The 27,935-nt window shown below is 40.8% G+C and overlaps 1 protein-coding gene across 3 annotated transcripts in view; it reads right to left on the bottom strand.

Moving 5' to 3' along the window:
* septin9a (septin 9a) overlaps positions 1–27,935 on the bottom strand; it is a 334,059-nt gene that overhangs the window by 132,827 nt on the left and 173,297 nt on the right. For 2 of the 3 annotated variants that reach the window (XM_072242669.1, XM_072242672.1), the window contains one exon: positions 490–1,137. In XM_072242669.1, the coding sequence (XP_072098770.1) occupies positions 490–1,137 (648 nt within the window). Of the gene's footprint in view, positions 1–489; positions 1,138–27,408; positions 27,629–27,935 lie in introns of those variants that run through there. The other variant, XM_072242671.1, reaches the window with a different exon arrangement.

The raw sequence follows: 27,935 nt of genomic DNA, 5'->3' as shown, positions 1-27,935 counted from the left end.
GCAATTTTAAAACAGGACTGAATAAAACCAGACTGGCAACTCACTCCAACATATTTGCATCAAACAGCATGCACCTTCCTCACAATGTTTCAGTAACCTGCTGTAGATATCAATCACACATCAGAAGTCTTTCAAACAAGTTATATCATTGTTAAAGGGTGCAATGGATACAACAGCATAGTCCTTTTTTTAAAAAAAAACAAGAATAAGAAGAGTTTTGCACAAACTTTGCTATGCTGTTGAACAAGAAAATTCAAACATAATCAAAGACAATAGCTGATGTCACAGTCTTGCTTAATCCCCAACCTCCATCTGATCTGACACATCATGCAGGATTCACCAAAATGCTAACCTATAGAGAGTGACTCGAGTAGACAGTATACTGAAAAGCTGTGGTAAATCCTTCTCTGGAAAAAAAAGAGGCATGCGTATATTTATGGAAAAGATTACATGTTCTTGAACAGTAAAATACTTCAAACTTTTACTCACTGTTCTGGTTCTTCACTTTTGTTTCAGTAACTGCTCGATCTGGCTGCACTTCCTGTGTCTGATGGTAATTAGTGTGGGGAGAGATCGAATTTTCCACCTGTTTAGCTGGGACTTCTTGATGCTTTGCTGTCTGAATCTCAACCTTTTTTGGGGATACCTCTGCTGGGGAAGATCCAAAGTTCTCTGGTCTTCTTGGAATGGAATCAGGAAGCTTGGAAGCTGCAGATTCCAATCTTCTTGAGGAGATGTCCTGAACTTTTGCTCCGGAAATTTCTGTTCTCCTGGGAACTGTTTCAGGAGGCTTGTGGCCTAGTAGTTCTGCCCTTTTAAGGCCAATCTTTGGGAGGCCATGACTTGCACCTTCTACTTGCTTTGAAGAAAGGTCAATAGAAATCTCTGCTCTCCGTGAGACTGGCTCTGGGTGCTTAGGCCCAGTAATTTCAATTCTCTTGATGGAAGACTTTGGTGATTTAGCATTAGGTGCTTCTGCCTGTCTCAAGGCTGAATCTGTATACTTTGCGCCCAAATCTTGATATTTGTGTCCAGGTGACGGGCTCGGTCTCAGAGGAGTTGGGATTCGTCTCGAGGGAGCGGAGGGATTTGGGGTCGACTGCTCCACTTCCTCTACCTCAAATGACCTTTTCAAAGCTAAGAGCAAGAAAGAAAAGAAAAATGGCACATTAATTGAACTAACATAATTTTTCTAATGCCCTTGCAATTTTTTTTTTAAGAAATGAAGACAATCTTTCTTTATGAACACTACTCCAGATTTGCTGGGCTCTTGTGCTAATTTGGTTGCAGTTTGGAAAGATAAAGATTGCTGGAGAAGAGGGAATGAGCAGGATTTTGTCACGGTTAAGCAAAAGTCACTGCAGATAGCTTTGATTCTAACGTGTTTCTTTAACACAAATTGGATATTACACAATTGATAAATTAAGAAACACTACTTGGATTACATGATCATTACATGACTACCCACTTAAGTGAACTTTTGGACATAGACAAGCTGGGGGGAAAAAAATCTACTTGGGGGATAAAAAGTCATGGGGAAAATATTAACTGTTTCCATATAGCCTCCCTGCATCAAAAAGACAAGATTATTTCTGGTGTACTGCTAGTTTCACCATGGAGGCTGTTGAAAATTGACAAGCAATCACTCCTATAGATATTTGTGCCTGGATACTTTACTGAACAATGCAATATACAGCCTTTAGCACTTTTACCTTGCAGTAACAAAGCAAACTTAAAGCTATTAAAACACTTTTTGTTTTGAAAATCATGCAGGAAAAGTAAATTTGTTCTTTTGCAGTCTGAATTGCTCCAGCCTGTAAACACTTTTTTCCTATTGACACAAAAGCCTTATGTATGATTTTCTATAAAGTCAATATTTTTTACAAAAGCAACTGTCATGTTGTGGCAGAACTACCTATAGATTCTTGCTCAGGGCTCAGATTCACAAGGAATTAGATTGACAGATTAAGTCGATTTCATGCAACATTTATCTAGACCATGGAGAAAGAATTCACCAAATAACCTGTCTTGGGTTTCAGGGTGAAGCTGCAATTCATTAACAGCACGTCCCAACAAACAGACAAAATGACTGAGAGTCCTCCTTTTCAGGTTAGTATCTGTTTTCAAAGTAACTGCTTTCTTGAAACTGTAACCCTGTCCCATAAATGAATTATCTGCTATTTTAATAAAAATACCGGTCAGCAAGGTTTATCAATTACTTAACCTGATATCGCAAATGCACATCTGAAGCAAACAGCAGTCTGGCAATGCTTACAATCCTACTGCATGTGACTTTTAAAGAAGCACTTTAGCAGACAGTACTGTGTCCTTGTACTTCACATTTGCATTGAGTTGTCATTACCACGGAGACCAGAGTTAATTTAGTTATGCCCCAACTTCAATAAAAACTGTATGGTATTTTATTTTGGCATGAGGTTGATTTTGCTCTCCCACCCATTTCCTCCACTATCTCTCAGATTTCTGGACTCTGAAAATCTTCCTGAGTGTGTACAGTTAATTAATTGCTCTGTAGTCTCAAGCGGTGCACACAGGAGATGCACAAGTTACTGCTAGAGGATCTGTGGGAGGAAGTATGTAATGATAAATATGTCAGAGAAAGGTACTTAACTCGCAAGGCATAATTTTATAGAATAACCTTCATTAACGACCCTCACCACCTAGGACATGGGTAGGCAGAGGAATGGGATTGAAAGGGATAATAAATCAGCCATGATGGAATGGCAGAGCAGACTTGATGGGCCAAATGGCCTAATTCTAAGCCAATGTTTTGTGATCTATGGTCTCTTCTCATCATTACTGTATCATATAGCCTACATTATAATAAGGGACTACTTTATGTATAGTAACACGTCGTTGCATGCGCTATTAGGCGTGTATTGATCTGTAGGTGTGTGCCAAGTTCGGATTCTGCCAGTAAAGAACCATGAACCTTAGTTCCCGTCTCCAGCATTTTTATTAATACCATTGTTGTGTAACCAGGCCACATACACAACAAATTGGCGACGAGGTTAATGAACCTACATCGTATCGGAACGACGTGTTTTAATGGATAACGGCACTCGGAAGAAGAGCGCAAGGAACAAGCCAAGGAATGGGTGAAGGAGGCAGAGCGAGGCCACGTGTCCGAAAGGAAGCGGGAGCACAGCCAGGGTCAGGAATGTCGGGAGACCAAGAGACACAGTCGGAGTTGGAGCTGCAGCACATCCAGCCGACACCACAGCCGGTGCTGACCCCCAGGGGCTGAGGGTCTACCTGCCCCAGAAGGGAGATGAAAAGGAGCGACATACACACATCTACACGGAGTGCGCTCGTGGCACTAGCAAAAAGGGCACGCGAGTCAAAAAGGAAAATAAGGGGAGAATGGGGCTTAATTAACATAACAAAGATGGCGATGATTGGAACCATTACAGCATTTGATAGTGGCATTGAAAACTGGGCAATTTACAATGAAAGAGTGGAGTTATACCATGAGGCTAACGGTGTTAAGGATGAAAAGAAAGCTAGCGCCTTACTCAGTATTATGGGAGCAAAAACATACAGCCTGCTACGGAGCTTGTTAACCCCTGAAAAGCCAGCTGACAAAACGTTCAAGCAAATAGTAGACACTCTCCCACAGCATTTAAACCCCAAACCACTGGTCATTGCTGAGAGCAAAAACGAAAGCATTCTGAATAATGTGCTGAATTGCACAAATTATCCGAACATTGTCAATTTGGAGCTGGTCTATCGGATGCATTGAGGGACAGGTTAGTGTGTGGTATGCACTATGAAACCACACAGAAGAAGCTTCTGTGTGAAAGAGACCTTACATTTGAGAAAGCACTAAACATTGCAGTATCAACGGACACAGTGGCATGGGGTGCTTCTGAGATACAATAAAAAACTCTGGAATATGCCACAAATAAAATGTCACTGAACAGGAATAAAGGAAAGAAATGTTACCGTTGTGGGAACATGTCACATGACCCTGATGACTGTTGGTTTAAAGACAAAGAACACAGAAACTGTGGCAAACAGGGCCACATTGGCAGTGTATTCAAAGCTAGTCAACAGCAGAAAAAGGGCAAAATACAGAGAAACAAGAAACCCCAGAAAGGAAAATACAACAAGGTACATAAAATGAAAGAAGGCAGTTCTGATGAAAACGACTCCGACGAAAATGAATTGTCTTGTTGGGAACTTCACAGCGTGAAAGAGACAGGTGATCGAAGAGTAATAAGGATCACTCCACAAGTGGCAGGTGTGAGACTGAAAATGGAGTTGGACACAGGCTCAGCTTTAACAGTGATCTCTGTACACGACTACAAACAACGGTTTTCTCACATACCTTTGAAATGAACTAAACTACTGCTAAAGACTTACACAGGACAGAAGGTGCGTCCCAAAGGCAAAATTAAAGTGACAGTGACCTACGGAGACAAAACACAACAGCTGAACCTCTATGTACTGAAAAATGGAGGACCACCGTTGCTGGGATGTGAATGGCTCAGGAAAATCCAGTTGGATTGGCACACCATGAAGGCAGTAGATGTGTCAACAAAGGAGGGCAGTTCGGCAGGGAAGATGTCCACAGCTCTCCTCTCACCCATTGTCGACTGTTACAACAACGAGGAGGAGCTCGACAATGAGGACGAACGCAGTATCCGTGGCTGCGACTCAGATGAAGATACAGAGGATACAAGTGAGACAGATATTGCCAATAAGCAGGATAATGAAGACTAGCTGGAAGTAAAAGAGCAGATGTACCAGGAGAAATTGATATCTCTCAGAAGACATCTTCAGAAGTTACACATTGCAGGAGTATCAAAAAAGAATGAAGAAACTAGATCATCAATATAAGGAAAGAACACGAAATGCAGAGCTTCTCCCGCAACTGGAGACAGAATAAGTGGAAAGGAATTATATTAAAGAGAAGAAAGCAGCAGTGAAGGAATTTGAAGATAAAAAGATTGAGTTAGAAAAAAAGAAAAAGATGAGAGGCTAACAATGGAATTCACAGGAGATTCTATGGAGGTAAAGCCAATAATGACTAGGAAACTAAGGAGGAGACCTACTGACCCTGTTCCAATTACAGACGAAAGACGAAAACCTGCACATGCACAGTTAAATTACTTGTTAATAGATAAACAGATAACAGAAGATCTGTCAACTCTCAATAAGCTTAAACCTCTGAAAAGACCATCATCTCCGTCTTCTCCTGAGTATCTTCCCAGCACTCCTGCTGAATCACCAGCACAAAGATATGAAGCACGAATAGAAGATGGAAAGTTATATATACGATAAGAGATGGTATCAAGGTCAGGCTATCTATTTGGAATCTAAGGAGAATACGAATATTGGCTGTGTAATTAGCTCAGTTGGAACAAATGAGATATGGGTAAGGAAGACAAGTGATAGCACAAAGATGCATATATATTTATGACAGCTGCACAGAGCAATGTTCATTATATGGAGGTGATCTGCTGCCTAGAACTCTTAGCAAGTTGGAGGCACACATCTTCTTAACTCCCTATGCTCAGAGGTCAATTTTTCATGACTTTTATTTGGAAATATGTATTAAAACAAACAAGTTTATTGACAGACGTTACCCAGGGAGGCAGAGAAGACCGCCCCCCCCACCAGAGACTTGAGTTATAAGTGGGTCTTAGACCAAAAGTTAAAAAAAGGCTTGTTATAATTTGATATTTTTACATTACTTTGTTATAATTTGATATTATTAAGTTGCCAAGTAAACAAATGGTAGGTGTTTGCATATTAAGGGTAAACATATTTGTTTAGCAGAATGCCCCAGTAAAAAAAAGTCGATACACTATTAAAAGGGGAGGAGTGTACCATATAGCCTACATTATAACAAAGAACTAATTTATGTTTTAATAACACGTCGATGCATGCGCTATTAGGTGCTTATTGATCTGTACATCTGCCGGTAAAGAACTATGAAACTTAGCTCTCCTCTCCAGCGTTTTTATTAATAGCATTGTTGTGTAACTAGGCCACATACACAACAATTACCATCAAGGTGGTGGTACAGGAGTCTAAGGCCCTCACGTAACAATTTAGGGAATAGCTTCTTCCCCTCCGTATTAAATTTCTGAAAAGTTCAAGAACCGATGAGCATCACCTTGCTATACTCCTTTTTTGCACTATTTATTAAATTTTATTGTAATCCTGTAATTATTATTTGTCTTTCACAGTCCTACTGTCACAAACACAACACAGTTCACAATGTACATCAATGATAATAAACCTGACTCTGATTCAATTGAGGCAATGGTCAGGAAAATAATAATTGGCACTTAAGGAGTTAAAATTAAATACCTTGCATGAAGGGCAACAGAGTAATTTTTGTATTGCATTTTCCCGTGGAGAGTGGTAGGAGGTAAGTAAAAGGTTTTGGAAGCTCTGCCCTTGAAGTTTAGGAACATAAATGCAGTAACAGTAATAATAACTCTTTATGTGGCAAAAATACAGGATTAAGCAAGTGAACCAGCAGCAGCTCCTTGGAAGTAAATGAGTCTCAGAGGGAAACACTCAAAAGGGTTCAAGGTGAACATGTGCCCAGAAAGTACATGGGTGGAGCACCAAATATACCCCCTGGAAAACAAGGCTCATAGAGTGTAATACAAGGCTAAAATAAGTATACCTGAGCAGAAAGTCATAGAGAGTATGGAAAGGGAAGGAGTAAAAATAAAAGAGAAGTGAGAAAAGCAAAGAAAAGATTATGGAAATACTGGGAAGAAAAATAAGATATCATTAGGTTTTCTTCTGTAAGATCATGAAGACCAAGATGGCAACTCAGACATGAAGAGCAGAGCCTGTCAGGGTGCAAAGAGGCAGCTCATGTGTGGAAGTAATTTAGGATCCTCAATGAATATATTGTAGTCACAAAAGAGGATGCGACGCTCAGCTGTGAATTATCGACTGGGGTAGTATTTCCCTTTATACTTTGTTTAAAGGGCTTTTGCATCTTTGAAAGCGGACACACTGCCAAGTCTGGTTGAAACATATTGTAGGCTGTTATGAGAAGGTAGCACCCTTTTTTTTAAAGGTTCCTGATCACTGGACTGGCACAAGAGGATTGGGGGATAATGACTATATTATCTTTTGTTTATCAGAAAGGTATAAACTGATTAACTGCAGGCCAGTTAATTTACAACCTCGGGAATAAAGAAGTTATTTGAATCAACTCTAAAGGATGGAATAAAGGTCATTTATTGAAGTGAAGTTTGTTCCGTCCCTTAGAGAAGTTTCTCAAATTAATCTAGAAGAAATATCATAAATTTTTTGAGGCGAAGTCTTGTCTGACTGACTGAACTAAATTTAAGGATAAACGAGAATGGTGTACTTGATATAGTTTGTGTGGATTTCAGCAAACGTTCATCAAAATCACATGTTGAAAGCTGGTCAAAACAAAGCAATGAAAACAAAAATCCCATCGGATCCAAGGGAGTGGCAAAGTGGAGGGGAATTAGCCATGTGGCAGGAACCCAAGGCTAATGGTTAAAGAGCATTTTTGTGACAGGAAAGCAGTTGCTAATAAGATTCCACAGGGCTCATTACTTGGCTCCTTGCTTTTTGTAATACATTTTAACAGCAGACTGTAATGAACAAGTGTGTTATGTACAAATTGCACTGTGGGTTGACAGTAAGGAATAAAGCTTAAAATTGCAGGAAAATGTAGGGGGTCTGGTCAGTTGGGCAGAAGAGTCTATGAGAGGCAGTTCATTTGGGAAGATGCAACAAAGCAAAAGAATACACAATAAACGGTAGGGCATCAACTGGTGCAAAAACCGGAAAGTACGTCTAGAGACCTTAACAAAAAAACGGCACAATTCATTAGGGTGTTTAATGAGTCAACCTATAAGGTTCTATAATGAGTCAACCTACAGCCGGGGGAGTGATCTTGTAGTCTTTGACTTGTGAATCTTGTACAACTTATTTTTAAGGTGACATTTTTATTCTTTCTTACTTCTCTTCTATACTGTATTTGTAAATCTGTGCACTTGTAATGCTACAGAGGCACTGTAATTTCCCTCGGGATCAATCAAATATCTATCCATCCATCTATCTAAAAGAGGACATGGGCTGATATCCTATATTAGTCAAAGCAACGAATACAAGAGCTGCAGTAATGTTAGAACACAATCCACAATGATTTGGGCAACACCTTGAATACAGCACATACTCTGATCACCATGTTACAAAAAAAGTATCACTGCACTGGACAACTGTGTTGTCTGAACTGTAAAACTGCACCTTTCAAAAGAAATGAGATAAATTTGTATTGTTTCTTAAGAAAACAGCAGGTGGAAGATAAACTACATAAAATTATGAGAGGCCTGAACAAGAAGGATTTTCATTCTTTGTGGGATTTAAATTAATTGATTACAGGCATGATAATGAGACCAAATGAGAGAGCAGAAAAAAAAACACACAGAAATGGTGGCAGAGATAGAAATACTTGGTCACATAAGAAATATTGGAACACAACCTTGGAAGTTCATTAGGCCATGACCAGCTGGGCTACGAGCCAAATGCTGGAAGACAGAATCAAGCTAGGTAGCTAATTTCCAATACTGAGGTGTTGGACTTCCTAACTAACAGAATTCAGATAGTCAAGATGCACAACAGCTCTTCCCTTCCCGTTCATCCTCAACACAGCTGACTCCCAGGACTGTGTGCTGAGCCCATTGCAGTACACTCTGCTCACACATGACTGGCTCGGCCAAACACATGAGTAAGCGCATTGTCAAGTTTACTGATGACAGAACAGTGGTGGGACTCATCACCAATAGCGATGAGGTGGCCTACAGAGAAAAGGTGCCTGGCAAATAACCTCTTCCTCAATGTCAACAAGACAAAGGAATTGGTTATTAACTTCAGGAGAACTCGCACCACTCACACCACTCTTTACATCGGTGGCACAGCAGTGGAAATTGTTAACAGTTTTAAACTTCTGGGAGCGCACATCTCACACAACCTCTCATGGACCTAGAACACATTCTACACAGTCAGAAAAGCTCACAGACGCCTCTACTTTGAGGTGGCTGAAGAGAGCTGGACTATGCACATCAATGCTAACGTCATTCTACAGATGTGCAGTACAGAGCACCCTAACATGCTGCATCGCTGGATGGCACAGAAACTACGCTGCAGTGGACAGGAAGGCTCTGCAATGGGTACTTAAAACTGCCCAACACAACACCAGCACCTGCCTACCCACCATCAAGGGCACTCAGTAAATACAGAGCAGTGCCGATAAAGGGCCAGGAACATCAAGAAGGATCCCACTCACCATGCTCATGGACTGTTTGTCCAGCTCCAATCGGGGAGAAGGCTATGAAGCATTCATACCAGGACCACCAAACTGTTACTTTCCAAAGCAGTAAGGCTGATAAACACCTCTACTCCCTCTGTACACCCCCACCACCACTATACCATCATTTCCTCTCAGTCACCTTGTATACAGACACTTCTGTGCCTAGCATCATATTATGGACATATATATAGAAGCTATCTTATGTATTTATATTATGTTTGCTTATCATTATGTTTTTGTGCGGCTTCGGATCTAGAGTAACAATTCTTTCATTCTCCTTTACACTTGTGGACTGGAAACGACATTAAGCAATCTAGAATCAGAGATAAGTGGCCTCCTATGTCATAATATTTCTATGAATCAATGGACTGGATGATACTGAGTGCAACTGCAACCGAATCACATCAATGCTTGCCCACGTACAGTAGATAAAAACAATTCCATATCCAAGGCCAACCTGGAGCCCAGAAACAGGACCCTGAGCAGTATTAGGTGACCTAGAACAAAAGGTGGAGCTTAGACAAGCCCACTCACAGACGTCTCTTAAAGATGACTAGTGGTAAAGCTACGCTCACTGGGCTTTGCTATGCACTATAGCTAACAACGTTTCAGAATCTTTAAGATATACTTGTCTAAAATCTTGGGACAAATGGAACAGATATTAAGAGATTCTACACTGTTGGTTTTGTTTCTAATGTACACTCTGCCGAGTGTTGCTGTGGACTTTGCATAGAATTGCCAGGGTTTACCTTGAGAGTGTCAGCAAGCTCTGACATCCCACAAAATAAACTCAAGTCTTGGACTGCATTTCAGAATTCTGCCAGCTGTACTCCCAAAAACAAACCCTTGAATTGAATAGGGTTGTGACCAAAGGCAAGTCACATTTTTCTTTTAATGATCTGCATTTGCAGTATCATTTATCAACAGAATGATATGTTTTTAAATATGTTTGCAAAATAAATAAGAGTATATATTTTGAGAAATAATACCACAAATACAGGTATTTAAATAAAAAATATGACTTGCATTTCTCACAACCATAAACTCCCAGTTCAACTTAATGGTCCAGCTTAAAATCTACTGGCAGCATTGTACTTGGAAGTACAAGGCTTCAGCATCTTGATGGGATGCTGGAACTTGCCAGTACTTACAAGGCAAACCCAGGCAGTCCCATTCAAAAGGAACAGTAACACTTGGCAAAAGTATTTGAAAAAAAAAGAAACCGACGAAGTAAAACTTTTTAACATATGTTCCGTTTGTCATGGTGTAGAGGCTTTGAAATTCATTGGGTAGCTTGATTCCCTTCCCAGGATAATTTCAGTAGCACTTCCTTTTTCATCAGCTCTCTTGCCCATTTGAAACTTCTAGCTTTTTCAAGGCAAATAACAGCCTGAAAATGGAAAAATAAAAATCCTGACCAACAGCTCAGCTGAGACTCGTCCCCATGTTGTCCAATTTTTAAAATAATCCAGAATTTGGACTTGATCCATTAGAATTCCAATGGCAACACCCAGTCTCAGAAACAAAAATCTGCACTTCCAGTGTTTTCACACTAAGACTGCTTTGCATAGCAGAACAAATGAGTTAAGTCAAATGTGCGCGCAATATCTAAAAGTTGCAAAGTTAAAAATAATGTTGCTATGAGCATACCAGACTCATGCCAAAAGTAGAGGAATTCAAATTACAAGCTGTGCTGGAATAGCCGGCCCATATTTCTTTGCTAGCTCGACCACTGAGAAAAACAAAACTAACACAAGGTCATGCCACCATCTGCAGGCTCTCTTCAGGTTAAATACTACACTGAATGAAGAACGTATCCACGTCTTTCATCTTTGCTTGCTGAAAATCCTGGAGTTTACACCTAAACCACGGTGGGATATCATCTCAACAAGGAGCCGTTCAAGTCCACACCTCACCACCACCTTCAGAGCTGGGGATAAACTATAAACACTGTCTCAACTGAAGAACAAAAAAATTCTAGACTGTTATTGGCCCTTAACTGACCTAAAAGTCTACTCTACAGGGAAACCTAAGTACCAACTATACTAATGCCATGCCTAACCAAGATTTTAATGCTGTTATGCGGAGATTGTACTTTCCATCACCTCACAATACCGACAGTAGAACATTAGCACTTTAAATTGTTCTGCTATGCTTTAAGTTGGCAGACAGACAGAAATCAGGCGCAAAGGATGAGCCTTATTTCAGCATTTATGCATTTTCCAATCCTTGTGTTGATGAAGCTGCTCATCTCAGCAAGCTGAAATGAAATGAGACACCAGCCTGAAACAAGAAGCTTCTGGAAGTCAAAGTGCTGTACTAATGCCAATAATGAAGTTCCCAGCAAGGATTTTCCACAGAAGAATAGGGAGCACAGTGTCCAATAGCAAGTGGGCGTTGATTTTGCTTTTTTTTGTAGTTAAGGGATCAGTTAAGGGATATTGTTCCATTTCAGATTCTTTAAATATTGATCCTTCAAGGTAAACAATAAAGTATCATTTTGAGATTGCAATTTTTTTAACCAAATCTGAAATCACCATGAAATGACAATTGCCATGTCAAAATACGAACAATTAAAAAAATAGAAGTATTTAAAGCAATTCAGGTGGTGAATGGAACATCAAAACCACATGACACATTGAATATAAAGAATTAAACCAATCACAGAAGAGTGTTTTGTTCACTGTGGCTTTCAATGCAAGAGAGGATAAAGATAGAGTGGAAACAATATTAGATTGTCTTTTTTATACCTACATATCAAATAGTCTATAGATAGAAACAAATCTTGTTTATGCATTCCTAAAAGTAAAATACTGACAATCACACTAAGTGAGAGGTTGTTTGACATAATGATATTTGGCAACATTTTACCCTTGTAAGAGATGCAGAATATTTCAAACATGTGATAAAACAAAACCATTTCCACGGAACCTCACCACCCATTTTTCTTCTTTCTTTAGGGCTACGGTTTGGCATTGCAATCTTGGAAATACAAGTAATTTAATCAAGCTAAAGATGGAAGTATTTACCTGTCCTAACACCTTGAACATTTGGTCTCAAATGCCTCCCTTTCCCGTAATCACACTCCTTATTCAGGGACCATGAAGTTCTGTACTCCGGCTTCCTGACAAATACTTAACCACTTCAGCCATTGTAAAAAGCTAACGGCCAATTTCAAATTGATTTTATTACATTGGATATTAAAAAGATGAAGGGATGTTTGCCAAGTTTTTTCCATGGAAGCCAGCACTTTATGGCCAAAAAGGCAGAATTATTATGATTCAGTGCTCATCCCCTGACTCATCGTCTGATCAATTAAATAAGTCCAGAAAGTATCACTTGTGTTCTACTGCTCAAACATTTTACCCTTGCTGGGTGCTAAAGACACTTAGCAGTCATGGGCTCATGACTGGGCCCTTACAAATTACATTTTCTGGGATGGTTTCAAAAGCCATTTCTTTTTCCATCAAATTTCTGAAATTCCATGCCCCACATGTCTTTCCAAATCCTAAACCATTTCAAGTTAATATGATCTCAGATCCCTTATAGTGATAATAAAAGCATAACACTTCAACTTGCTTATTCCAAGCTAAGCCCAACTGGCTTACTCAATGACTTTGCACAGACATCTCAGCCTTAGTCAAAAGCCTATGATTGAAAGCTAGCTCCTTCAGTTCTTTGGAAGTCAGATTTCGAAGACTGACAACATAAGATAAAATTGCAACAAACAAAGATGTGAAGAGCTGTCAGCAAGGTCGAATAATTCAACACAGAAATCAATAGAAGGAAATGGAATCTACATTATTTGCATTTAAGTAAATACTTAAGTGAAATAGGAGCAAATCTTGAAGGCATCTTCAAACTTCCGGGAGCAATTACATATCATGATACACTAATCAGCTCACATTCAATACTACCGCTAGATGAGTCCCTATTTAAATATAAAAAAATTTAAACTTCTTAAAAGTCAATTATATTCATAATACTCAAGACTGTAGAAATTGTACCACACCAAGAGTCTAAAATGCCACCCAGCCTGTCCAAATTTATTATACACACTCTATATGCCTCCTTGAAATTAATTAGTTTTTCTTCCCTAACCCCAAATTGGTTCTGTTCTGTCCATTTGTAATAACATGGTTGCAGTGTAGGAAAAGGGGAAAACGTAATAGATATGAGAATAAGATTTTAAAATAAAGTTACAAGTAACTGTACTCCCTAAGGTAGACAAAATCCAAGATTACCACCTGCACACATGATATTAAGCCTTCTTTATGATCAGAATCAAGCTTCCGATCTTTGAATAAATGGTCATTTTGAACAATTGAGAGAAACTGTTACCATATTTCACAAAGCAAATGTAAAAAAAAACATGCTGTATTTCATGGCATTACACAAAAGAAACGCTGCGTTTAATAGCAGCTACTCCCATAGTTTATTTATGGCTTGACTGGCCAACCTTTTTAATTAGGCTTGACCAAACTTTTTTTTAAGATTTCACAGTTGCAAATTGTTAAGCACGGCCTCCAAGTACTTCTCCAAGTAAATCCTCCAGATCCATCAGGCTACCATGTCATAGATAACTTAATTTTTCCATTAAAATTCCTGAGCAACAGCCGAATAATTCCTTACAGAATGTCCAGAAAATACTGGCAGGAAATGACTGAATTATGTAGGAGAGATGCCTTTTAGGCTCTTATTTGGGGATTAAGAGGATATTCATGAATAAATATTAACTCACAGAATTAAAGAAAAAAAGCTAATTTCGTCAAATTGCTTTACTGTAACTTATACCACAATACAAAATCAAAAAGGTCTTTAAATTCTGACGTACCCTAATATATTTGGGAGTGGCAATTCAGTTGTGGACCTCCCACTGCCACCTCATTTTATTAGTTAATTTCTCAGGGTGTGGGAATCACTGATGCTCCCCTAATTGATCTTTCTGAAGAATTCTGAGTATTAGTACTAGAATCAATAGTCAAATAGAACTCATAGGAAAAATCTGAGACCTCAGAATCTTTGGTAATATCGTCACCCCTTCTATGGATGCTCAGTGTGAGGATTGTACAGGAAAATGGTAAGGTTATATATTAGATTAGTTATTATTTTGCTGCATAGGAAAGATAGTACAACATACTATAGAGTCTACTTCTGTTCCTGTTTCGCACGATACATGGCAAGACTAGTACATAGAGCAGGGGGTTCCCAACTACTTTTAATGCCATTGACCCCAACCATGAACTGAGGGGTGTGTGAACACCAGATTGGGAACCTCTGACCTAGAGGGAATTTTAGTAATTCGGTTAAGGCTGATCTCCACTTGGTCTCTTATTATGGCCACTTTGAAACTATGGTGGTCCACACATCCACCGTCTTCCCTTTCATAAGCTGACAAATTGTCTCCATTCTGTTCATTTCAGTGTGCCTTACCAATTTCTGAATATAACCTCACTGCCTCTAACCAACATGTTCCAATAACTTAAAAACTTGGACCCTGGCTGCACTAATAAAAGTTGTTGCTGTCAAAGATAAAAGCCAGTCATTTCACTGAACCATGGTAACCTTTGGACTGGCCTTAGCTAAACATTAATGTGTGCAAGAGATATCGTGTGCAATGTGTTATTCAGCATAAATTGTAAAACTGATTTAATAGAATAAAAAACTCAGACTTTGAACACTTCGATATCTTACTACTGATGCAAAACAACAAATTCCCATAAGTGACATATGAGTGCGATAATAAACCTGATTCCGATTTTCCCATAGTTGAAAGCAACCCACAGACTTAAGGCTCTGTCTTATCTTCAAACCACCTGGTTTCACATGCAAAGGATGCAGGCTGATTTTTATCCAGAGCATTTTACTACCACCCCGATGCATGATTTTGACATTAATGAAGTATCAAGCTTCACTGTACTTAGATCAAAGTATAGATTTTGCACATAATTTACTATTAATTGAAGTGGAACTTCGAATGAGAGACACAGACTCAAAATGTGTGAGAGCAAAGATTAGACGGAAGAAAAAAATTGACACTGAAAGTGCCAGTGAAGGACATTGGTGAGTCCAGATGACTTTTATCCCAAAGTCTGAGGTACGTGAGATTATTGCAGATGCCCCAACTATAATCCAGTATACTCCCTATTTCAAAACCATTCTTTAGCTTAAAAAACACATAGAACTGCACATGGTCCTGCACTGTTACAGAAAGCCAAAATATAAGAAAACATTCTAGGTGAACTATTCTCTAGCAAATAAATTCAGAATGTTTCAGTACAGAGATAAAACGTCACCTTAAGCATTTCTAGCTGATTGGTGGGAGGCAGCCTAGACTGGTCTAACCATATCTGAGAGACCCAAATTAATATTTTATCTATAATGAGGGATAATATATTAAATACATGGACTTCCAAAGAGCTTTTGATATCATAGACAGCACAATTGTAGAGCTGCTGCAACACAGCTTCGGCAACTGAGGCCGATCCTGATCTCTACTGCTGTTCGTGTGGAGTCCGCACATTCTCCTTGTGATTACGCGGGCCTTTTCCCACATCCTAGGAGGCATACAGGTTGCAAGATTAATTGGCCAGTGTAAACCATCCCTAGTGTGTAGATGAGTAGTGGAATCTATGTTTGAAGGAAATGTAGGAAAAAAAAAGAAAGGCATTATTTAAGGGTAAATGGAAATGGTCATTTGATGGTTGGTATGAACTTGGTAGGCAGAAGTATCTATTTCCACCTTCAGGAAGATTGAAGCATCGAGGCGAATGCGGAGGAGGTCAGCAGTCACTCTGCATGGAGGCCATGGGGTCAGCAGGGGCTGGTAGCCGGGACAATGCAGCTTTCGGACCCAGTGTGGCAGTCACTCTTCACAGAAGGAACGAGTTCGTGCAGCTGCTCTCCTTGATGCTGATGGGAGGATACTTTCGAAATTCTGAGAACTATGTGATTTATTTGTGTAGTTTGTACTGGTCTGCTAGCGATATCTCTGTTCTCTTTCCTGTTGATTGGTGGGTGTGTGATATGTAACTTTGTGCGAGGGAAGGGTTGGGAATTTGGGGTCTGCTGTTCTTCCTGGCATTTTTCTTTATGGGTGACTTTTTTTGTGTGTGTGAGAGAGGAGTTGGGGTTTGATGCAATTGCCGCTGATCTTTTTTGCAAAAAGGGGGCGTTGTTGATGTATTTGTCACTTTTTGTTGCGAGGGAAGGGGTTGGGGGTTGAGGGCGTTGACGTTCTAGTTGCCGATTTCCAGATGGGCGATCTGTTAATTTTTTGGGCAAGGGAGGGAGCTGGGGAGTTTGGTGTTTAATGATCCAGCTGCCATTTTCCGTGTGGGCAGTCTGTTAGCTTTTTTTCCCTGTGCGCGAGGGGTTTGACATTTGCAAGTTTTGTTTCTTTTTCTTTTTTTTGTGTGTGTGTGTGAGGGGGTGGATGTCTTCTTTCAACAATTCCCATGGTTTTTCTGTATTCCATGGCTATCTGGAGAAGATGAATATCAGAATTGTACGATATCATATTGTACATGCATGCTTTGACAATAAAATGACCCCTTGCTGACAGAAAGTTGAGCTTTAAGGGATGACACTTTCCCTACTCACACGTAAAAAGCTAAGGGCACAACACTCTGGGAATGGAAATGAGATGGCAGCTAATATCCTTATATCGGTATCTCGGACACAGCACTATCAGAATCAGCCTCTGGTACCATGAATCATGGAGTCTAACAAGTGATGCTCCCTGCAGTGCTCACAGTTGTTTAGTACAAACCAATTCTTAACAACAGGCTGGACTCATTGGCTTCTTGGTTAGACTGCACCTCAAAGTGGTTTTGGGCAATTTGTGGCACAGGGAGTTAATCACACCAGACTACTACATGATATGCGCTCAGCCGTATAGGAGACCGCTGCATGCTCCCACTCTCACCTTTTCCTTCACTTCCATGGTAGGCTTTTCTAAGGCTCTTTCGAGAAGAGTTCTTTGGATATTGACAGCTTTTCCAGCAGTCAACTTTCAGCTTTGCACACAATCATCTTTAGGAACTGGGGGGCTTGCCTTATGAGAACAGGTTGAGAGAACTCGATCTTTTCTTCTTGGAGCGACGGAGGATGAGAGGTGACCTGACAGATGTGTATAAGATGATGAGAGGCATTTATCATGTGGATAGTCAGAGGCTTTTTCCCAGGGCTGAAATGGCTAGCACAAGAGGGCACAGTTTTAAGGTGTTTGGATGTAGGTACAGAGAAGACGTCAGGGGTAAGTTTTTTTTTTTTTTTACGCAGAGTTGTGAGTGCGTGGAATGGGCTGCTGGCAATGGTGGTGAAGCTGGATACAACAGGGTCTTTTAAGAGACTCCTGGATAGCTACATGGAGCTTAGAAAAATAGAGGGCTATGGGTAACCCTAGGTAATTTCTAAGGTCAGGACATGTTTGGCACAGCTTTCTGGGCTGAAGGGCCTGTATTGTGCTGTAGGTTTTCTATGTTTCTAACTACATATAAACTTGGTAAAGGAGGACATGTGGACAAGGAAATTTACACACAGTTTCACAAATGTTTTCAGAATATCCAAATGGACATATACATCATAACAACACGTTTAGTACACCAAGGGAGAATTAATCAATTTTAAACTTATGATTACGATGGTCTTAAACCATTTAGAACATGAGTAGAATGGATGAATATGGACCATGTACAGGGAAAAGGGATTTGTTTCATTTGGCATCATTGTTGGCCAAAGGAACTGTTCCTGTGCTCTATTCTTCTGTGTTCTATTAAGATTAAGACCCATTTAAACTGTTAGTTTAAAAAAATAAAACCTAAAACAGTGAAAAATCAAATAATCCACTTAACTAAGCTAAACGTTAAAAGACCTAATTAATTTACCTAACCTTGAGTGGCCCTTCTACTCCATTGAAATCAATGGGAAAGCTGGCCTTGTCCCTGGATTCAGCATCCGCAACTGAGGAATCATTGTTACCTCAGACTCCTTTGAGCACAGAATAAGAATCAGGTTTAATGTCACTGGTACAGGTCGTGAAATTTGCTGTTTTGAGACAGCACCATATTGCAATACATAATAATTTTTAAAACTATACAAATTACAATAAGAAATACTGTGGGTATTCACAGTACTCTCAAAAAGAGAGCAAAAAAAAAAGTTAAGTACTATTCATTATTTTGTAGTCCAGTGAGAAAATGGCAGAGAAGAAGCTGTTCCTGAAACATTGAGCATGTGTCTTCAGGCTCTTGTATCTCCTCCTCAATGATAGCAAAGAGGGCATGTCCTTGGTGATGGGGGTCCGTAATGTTGGATGATGCCTTCTCGAGGTATCGCCTTTTTGAGGTGTCCTCGATTCTGGGGAGGCTACAGCCCGCGTTGGAGCTGACTGAGTTCACAACTTTTTGCAGCTTTTTTTGATCCTGTGCAATGGCTCCTCCATACCAGTTAGAAGTCTCTCTAAAATACACCTGTAGAAATTTGCAAGAGTCCCTGTGATATACCAAGTCTCCTCAAATTCCTAATGAAGTATAGTCACTGCCATGCCTTCGTTGCAATTGCATCAATATGTGGGATCCAGAATTGATCTTCAGAGATGTTGACACCCAGGATCTTGGATCTTGAAATTTTTTACCCTTTCCAATGCTGATCTCTCAATGAAGAATGGTGTGTGTTCCCTTGACTTCCCCTTCCTGAAGTTCGCAATCAATTTCTTGGTCTTACTAACGTTGAGTGTAATGCTGTTGATGCGACAAAACTCAAAATCTATCTTGCTCCTGTACGCCTCCTTGTCACTATCTGAAATTCGGCCAGCAACAGTTGAGTCATCAGCAAATTTATAGATGGTGTCTGAATTGTGCCAAGCTACACAATCATGGGTGTAGAGAGAGTGAAGCAATGGGTAAAGCACACATTGTTGAATGTCAGCAAGGAGGAGATGTTATTTCTGATCCACAGAGAGTAGTCTCCCAATGAGAAAGTAGTCAAGGATCTTTATGCAGAGGAAGGTACAGATGCCCAGGTTCTTGTGCTTGTTGACTAGACTGTGTTGCGCGCTGAGCTGTCATCAATAAACAGGAGTTTGACACAGGTATTATTATTGAAAGGTGATCCATGGCCGAGTGGGAGCCAGTGAGACTGCATCTGCTGAAGACCTATTGTGGTGATTGGTAAGTTGCAACAGGTCCAGGCCCTTGTTTAAGTAGGAGTTAATTCTGGCCACGGCCAGCTTCTCAAACCACTTCATCTCAAGAGATGTGAATGCAACTGGGTGTTGGTCACTGAGGCTGCTCACCCTGCTCTTCTTGGGGGACAAAAATTGTCATCCTTATGAAGCAGATGGGAACCTCAAGACTGCAGCAGTAGGAGATTGACATTGTCCTTGAGCACTCCTGCCAGCTGGACGACACAAGTTTTCTATGCCCAACCAGACACACCACCAGTCCTGACGCCTTGCGAGAATTCACCCTCTTGAAAGATGTTCAAACGTTGGCCTCTGACACAGTGATCTCAAGGTCACCCGATGCTGCAGGGATTCGTAGAGGTGTTGTTTTTATTCTCCCTTTCAAAGATGCATAAAGGACGTTGAGCTCATCTGGGAGTGAAGCATCACAGCCATTAATGACGTTAAGTTTCGCCTTGTAGGAAGTAATTGCCTGCATACCCTCAAGTTTGGGACCACCTTATTCCCATGCACTTGGATTGCAAGGCAAAGTTGCTGACAGTCAAATGAGTAGCATTGGAAAATAAAACCAGCTTTACCAAGATTTCCATACAAAACTGCAGTATGGTTCTCGCAGATCCCTGCCTGCGGCTAAAAGTAGGTAAACTGCCTTTTGTAAACATAGTAACTGTTTTGAAGTAGCGTTGTGAGGCAGGATGGGGCTGGTGGGGGTGGGAGGGATTCGAATACAGTAGCTGTTGAGACCCACACACCTCAGCCTTGCCACATTCCCTTCCATTGCCAGCATAGTTGAGGAAAAAGTATTTGTATTTTTGATTACTAATTTAATTGGTTCAGCACAACACTGTGGGTTGAGGGGCCTGTTCCTGTGAAGCACTGTTCTATGTTGTATTTGCAAAATAAATTGACCTACATTAGAAGTTAGTGTCTGGGAGTAGGGCGATTTCTTCTGGTACAGCCTAGGAATAGACGCCCGTGTAAAGCATTGCCAAGACCTGTTTAAGCCTGGTCCATGGTCAGGCAAGCTAAGCCACACCCTATTAAAGGGTAGACACAGTAATTAGCAACATGCAAATGTGATGTCTGCTTATAATATGCTCCATTCTAACCAGCAGGTGTGAAAGGTATTTAGAACACATTCTGTATGGTGATAAACAAAAGTCAGGCAATAGTGCAATGTCTGGGCTCTGGAGAGGGTTGTAGAACAGAAAAGACCAAGGGATACAGGTAGACAGCTCCCCGACAGTGGCAACACAAGTTGGAAGCATTGTGAAGGTGGAATTTGGGATGCTTACCTTCATCAATCAGGGCAAAGAGTTGGGGTGCCGTGTTACAACTGTACAAAAGGTTATGAGACCATACATGGAGTATTGTGTGCAATTCCAGTTATCCAGATATAGGAGTGTTGTCATTTGGCAAGGAAGGGTGCACAGGAGATTTACAAGTACGTTAGCAGGACTGGATGGGGTGGAACTATTTTTCTCTAGATCTTGATGGGCATCGATCAGGTGCATGGTCAAAGTCATTTTCCTAGGATAAGATTATGCGAAGGTTTGACATGACGTAAACCTTCGATAAACTTCTTTAAAGGTGTAGTAGAGAGTATATTGACTGGTTGCATCATTGCCTGGTATGGAAACAATAAAGACCTAGAATGGAATATCCTACAAAAAATGGATACTAACATACCATCATGGGTAAAGCCCTCCCCCCCATTGAGTACATCTACACGGAGGGCTGTCGCAGGAAAGCAGCGTCCATCAAGGACCTCTAGGCCATGCTGTCTTCTCGCTGCTGCCATCAGAAGGTGGTATAGGAACCTCAGTACCCATACAACCAGGTTCAGGAACAGTTATTACCCCTTGACCATCAGGTTCTTGAAACAGAGGGCATAACTTCACTTGCCCCATCACCGAACTATTTCCATAACCTATGGACTCACTATCAAGGATCCTTCATCTCATGAAGTTCCTTAAGGTTGTCATAGCTGAAGGAGATAGGGGGATAAGCTCCCATTACCTATTAAATGTTCCCAGTGGTGTGCATCTCAAATTGCCTCTGACAACCAAATCCAGTCTCTGGCCTTCATGTGTGGCTTAGCTACTAAGCCCGGCAGAACAGTTTCTAACGACAGGAGAAGTGCTAAGGTGGGTTGCTGTTCACTTCGGCCAGATGGGACTTGACAGCCGTGGTTGGCAGCCTATCTGGTAGAAGGAATACTCTGATCTCAAGCCTCTGTGAACTTGTGGCTATACCCATTCATGGGGAAGGCTTCAGTAGTTCACCCTGAGGAAAAATCCGGAGCTGGAGTCTCTAAGGCAGTCGTACATTGACTTAAATCCTGACTGGCAACTCGTGCGACACCCCTGGTACCAAAATACATCTGCTCTGCCATTCCTTTGGATTCATCAGCTGTGTGGGGAGTGGAAGCCAGCTGCATGGGCAACAGCTTGCTCTCCAAATCGTATTGCCCTGGCTTGCCTACCGGCTTGTATAGACAGCTAGGACACAACACCCATGGTCAACCCTGATCAATAAAGGGCCTAATCTTAATCACCTCATGTTCTCAATATTCATTGCTTATTTTTCTCCTTTTGTATATCACAGTTTGTTGTCTTTTGCACATTAGCTGTTTGTCCGTCCTGCTGGGTGCAGTCTGTCGTGTTTCTTGGATTCTGTGTAAGCTCGCAAGATGAATCTCAGGGTTGTACACGGTGGCATATGTGCACTCTGATAATAAATTTACTTCGAACGTTGAAGTGGGTCTAAAATTTAGAAAGTATAGGTTTAAGTCAAGAGTGGCATGAGTTTAAAAAGGAACCTGAAGGACAAGAATTTCACACAGAGCATGGTGGGTACTTGGCACAACGTATAGCTTGGCAAGCTATAGAGGCAGGTACAGTGATAACGTTTGATGCAATTATAATGTTTATAGACACTTGGATGGTTACAAGGATAGAAAATGGCAAGTTGGATATGGGTCAAATGCTGACCAATGGAACGAGTTCAAATAAACATCTTGGTCAGCATGGACAAATAGAGCCAAAAGGCTTATTTCTGTTGCCATATGACACGGAGAAAAGGAAGATATGGGTATGATTGGCTGATTCAATTAGATTGCTTTGACAGGTACAGGAAACAAAAGACTAGGGGAAATACCATGCTTGTTATCCAGGCAATTTGAGTTCAAGGGATGAGAAATTGCACCAGCCTTATCATATCACATCCAGAGCAAGGTGATTAGCTCTATAATTATCAGCATTGAATACTGCGGTCAGATTCCCTGACATTCACAAGATCGCTGGCAAGGGGAAGAATACAGACTTAATGCAAGCAAGTGAAATTAATGTGAATAAACAGACCGGTCTGCACAGATGTGGTGGACAGAAATGCATATTTCTATGCTGTATGACCCTATAAGTGTAACTCCAACATTTTCATTTCTATCAAGTGCAGTTTGATAACACATTTGTTCAGTTATTCAGGATATTTTATTGAAGTACCTGTGCTATTCAAATTCAGGTGATTGCTATTTATCCGACTGGCCTTATTTTGTGGTCTAGAAGCATCGAAAGCAGATGCCCCACCTGATACACACAACCCCTCTTCATGTGCAGTAGCATGGAAGTCAAGTCAAATGCAAACTCCATCAAGTTATATCATTTCAAAGATGCTGTTTATTTATTTATCTATTGAGATGTAGCACTGAATTGGCGTTTACAGCCCTTCAAGCCACTCCACCCAGCAACCCCTGATTGAATCCTAGCCTATTCATGTATTCAAATTACAATGACCAATTTATTCTGGGAGGAAACCCGTGTGGCCATGGGGAGAATGTACAAACTCTGTACAGACAGTGGCTGGAATTGAACCCAGATCGCTGAAAATGTAAAGCATTGTGCTAACCACTACGCTATGGTGCTGCCCACATTCAACCAACCACCGTACATAAAAGTTGCTGGTGAACACAGCAGGCCAGGCAGCATCTCTAGGAGGAGGTACAGTCGATGTTTCAGGCCTAGACCTTTCGTCAGGACTAACTGAAAGAAGAGCTAGTAAGATATTTGAAAGTGCGAGGGGGAGGGGGAGATCCAAAATGATAGGAGAAGACAGGAAAGGAAGGGATGGAGCCAAGAGCTGGACAGTTGATAGGCAAAAGGGATATGAGAGAATCAAGGGACAGGAGGCCTAGGGAGAAAGAAAAGGGGGAGGGGGGGAACCCAGAGGATGGGCAAGGGGTATAGTGAGAGGGACAGAGGGAGAAAAAGGAGAGAGAGAGAAAGAATGTGTGTATATAAATAAATAACGGATGGGGTACAAGGGGGTGGTGGGGCATTAGCGAAAGTTAGAGAAGTCAATGTTCATGCCATCAGGTTGGAGGCTACCCAGACGGAATATACGGTGTTGTTCCTCCAACCTGAGTGTGGCTTCATCTTTACAGTAGAGGAGGCTCCAACCTGATGGCATGAACATTGACTTCTCAAACTTCCACTAATGCCCCACCTCTCCATCATATCCCATCCATTATTTATTTATGTACACACATTCTTTTTCTCTCTCTCCTTTTTGTACCCCTCTCTATACCCTTTGCCCATCCTCTGGCTTTTCTCCCCCCCCACCCTTTTCTTTCTCCCTAGGCCTCCTGTCCCATGATCCTCTCATATCGCTTTTGCCAATCACCTGTCCAGCTCTTGGCTCCATCCCTCCCCCTCCTGTCTTCTCCTATCATTTCGGATCTCCCCCTCCCTCTCCCACTTTCAGATCTCTTACTAGCTCTTCTTTCAGTTAGTCCTGACGAAGGGTCTCGGCCTGAAACGTCGACTGTACCTCTTCCTTGAGATGCTGCCTGGCCTGCTGCGTTCACCAGCAACTTTTATGTGTTTTGCTTGAAATTCCAGCATCTGCAGATTTCCTCATGTTTGCGTTTTTAAATTCAACCAACCGACCTTAGAAGCATTCACTGTCACCAAGTCAAAGACCTTCAGAAGCCCTGGCAAGTAACACAAAGTGATGTGTTTTAACTATAGGGAAAAGCTGGAATGTTTCCAATAAGCATCTATGCTGATGTTATAGCTCAACGGCCAGAATGGGAAGGGAACTTCCTTCACTCAACTGAAGAACAATAAAAAATAAAAGAGAATGATGTCTGTCATAACATCTGCCCCATTTCTCTATAGTAGACTGTGCTTTACTCACAGGCAGCCCTTCAATGATCTGCTGTGCATCCTATTCCCAATTTCATATGTTATGTCAGCATGCACCAACCTCATTCATGACTGACCGTACAAACAATTAGCTCAAATGAAAAATTGCACCAGCTCTAATCAGAGTCCATTCTCATAATATGCACAATCATCTTGATCACTAACAAAAACATACCTTTAAAATTTTGTCTGACTCTCTGGGTACAGTATAGATAGATAGATACTTTATTGATCCCAAAGGAAATTACAGTGTCTCAGTAGCATTACAAGTGCACAGATATACAAATATTTGAAGAAAAGTAAGAAAGAATTAGAAAATAAGTTACCTCAAACAGGAGGAGGGAGGGTCATCATTTCTCCAGCTATAGGTTGACTCATTATAGAGCCTAATGGCAGAGGGTAAGAATGACCTCATATAGCGCTCTTTGGAGCAGTGCAGTTGTCTTAGTCTATTACTAAAAGTGCTCCTCCTTTCAGTCAAGGTGGCATGCAGAGGGTGAGAAACATTGTTCAGAATTGCCAGGACTTTCCATAGGGGCCTTTGTTCTACCACAGCCTCCAGTGCATCCAGTTTGTTCCTATAACAGAGCTGGCCTTTCTGATTAATTCACTGAGCCTGTTCACATCACCCATGTTGATGCCATTGCCCCAGCACACCACCGCATAGAAGGTTGTACTGGTGACAACAGACTGGTAGAGCATGTGAAGGAGAGGCCTGCATATTCCAAAGTCTCCTCGGGTCCTTTGGGCGGCCTTGGGAAATGTCCATTATTTCATACCTAATCGACTGAATTAATAGAACTCTTTTTGGAATCAGAACATTTACAGACTCACATCAAATCCAAGATTTAAATGTGTTGTTGAGGTTGATAAGTGGTCTAATAGAGAATTAATACTGCAATATCAGAGTTCCTGCAATTAAAGAACCAAAGTGTGCCGCCTCTTTCTAATTTAATCAGAAGTAAATTGGGAAAGGAGCTGTAGACATACTCCTAGTAGTTGCCCAGAATACTTCCCTTAACTTTCATAAGACCCAGTAAGTTTTATTTCGTTCAGCTGACTGTGTCACACCCAAAGGAGCCCCTGTGCTTTCTGTGTTAATATGACACTTGAAATGCTAATTCACTGCTCTGTAATACTTGTGGGAATCCTGAGAACTGAAAGGCCAATATAATTACACAATTTCTAATTTTTCAAGTTGTCCTTGCCTAAGCTGAGATCACTGCAAGTTTAATTTCAGTCAAACTTCTCTGAGAATTTGTCCAGCCTTAAACTGCAGCCTGTAGAAATCTGAATATGATTTCAGATGTCATTTTAAAATGAGCCAGCCTTCATTTGTCAGTAACAACCTCCGTTCCAAATGGACATAGTGAGGAATTTTTAAAAAAATTAACAGCTGCATTCTAGCAGCAAATTGTATTTATGACGAACTTAACAACAGTTCCTTGGGCTTGTAGAAATCTTCACTGTAGGTGTAACCAGTCAACAGTTTCAGGATTATTGATGTTGTTATAATTTAGTACTTAAAATGCACTTTAAAGAAGATAATTCTATATGCACTGGAAGCAAGATACTTCTAGTTCTAATATTTAAATTTTTATCGAGCAGACTCATAGTTATGTTATTAAGTGGCAAGTGCCAACAGTTTCAATATTGACTCATTTGGTATACTAGAACACAAAGAGCAATTAAATTATGTTTCCTTGGTGCTAGGGTCATCAATAAATGAAGTAAATTAATTTATATTCAATTAGGTAAAAAAAAACAGGCAGGGATCCACTCAGTGACAACTTGTATGCCTGGCCATTCAATTTCCTGCTTTTTACAGATCAGCAAGTCTGCTTGTACACACAGTACGTCATCATTGACCTTTCAGTCCTTATTTTTTTAGATCTACCTTTATAATTTGTCCACAATAGCTCTAATATTGCAATCAAGCAAGTAGTAGTTTCCCCATCCCCCCCCCCCAATCTATGTTTTCAGCTGAACCATTTACTCTGTATTGCGTGATAACAATGATTTGCGAATTTCAACAAAGCCCATGTTTGGTTAAAAGTCCCTTGCTTAAGCAAACTTTGAACCGTTCCCTAAATGCACTGGAGGGATTCCCTATTATGTCCTGAGAGAAATATAGCGCGCACAGAAACAGATAACATTCCCATTTCCTGCTCTTTACAAGAAGTTTCCTTACAATATTAGAAAGAAAGGAAGCAACAATTATCAGTTGCTGTAGTGTAGTATCCTACAGGGGGTGGAGTGGGGGGGGGGTGCAGAGCAAAGTCAGAGCAAGAGCAGAATACTACGGAATGACAACCAAGAATGCTGCTGTGAAGGATTAAATAACACACCGACTCCCTCTGATGCATTGCACAGAAATCTAAGGCTGCAGTTTCCAAACAGATTCGAGCTCTCGGTTTAAATTGATCTGCTTTTAACCATTATACTTAAACTTACACACACGCACACGCGAGTACATAAATTTGATCTAGTCTGTTTAAATTCAGATCTAAATATTATTCTGGTAAATTTAGAACGAAACAAAATCTGCACATATATCATCACTATCAACAGCAACCTTTAGAAGAGTTAAAATGAACACAGAATATTTTTATTTTCCAAACTTCCACAGCATAAATTACATATTAACGCGAGTTATCAGTTAGAATAGAGTCACAAACCTTCAAAATCTGATATAATCCCCTCCAACTGGTCATTTACTGATATGTCAGACATCTTCCTAAAAATACTGTCCGTCCCTGATTTAGTCTCACTCCAGACACAAATATCCCCCCCAAAAACAATACAATTCCACCAAGTTTTCTTGGGGGGGAGGGAGCTGTGATGATGTTTTGTCTTCAGTACTCACTGAAGCAACTTTTGGGACTTAAAGGAGGCTGGCTGCAGTGAAGTACGCCGAGCCAACCAAAGGCAAAGGCATGCAGGATGAATGAATAAGGCCCGCCCTCCTCCCTGACGCATGCAAAGACAAGTCAGGCACCTGATTGGGTGGGCGAGACGCCCATCAAAAATGCAGCCTGCTCCGCTGTGAATTCGAGTGCATCACCGATCTGGGAGGTAGCAGCTTGGGGGCAGCACAGCATAGTTGCAAAAGAACACAGATGTTTAGTAGAAATGCTTAAAAAAGCTTTCAGGCCTTCCATGAGCTGCATTAAAAAAGTAGCAGCTGGAAAAATGATACTAAATT

Source organism: Mobula birostris, chromosome 24 (genome assembly GCF_030028105.1).
Source record: "Mobula birostris isolate sMobBir1 chromosome 24, sMobBir1.hap1, whole genome shotgun sequence".
Classification (NCBI taxonomy): domain Eukaryota; kingdom Metazoa; phylum Chordata; class Chondrichthyes; order Myliobatiformes; family Myliobatidae; genus Mobula; species Mobula birostris.
The sequence above is the reverse complement of the archived record's forward strand: the minus strand, read 5'-3'. Positions and strand labels throughout refer to the sequence as shown.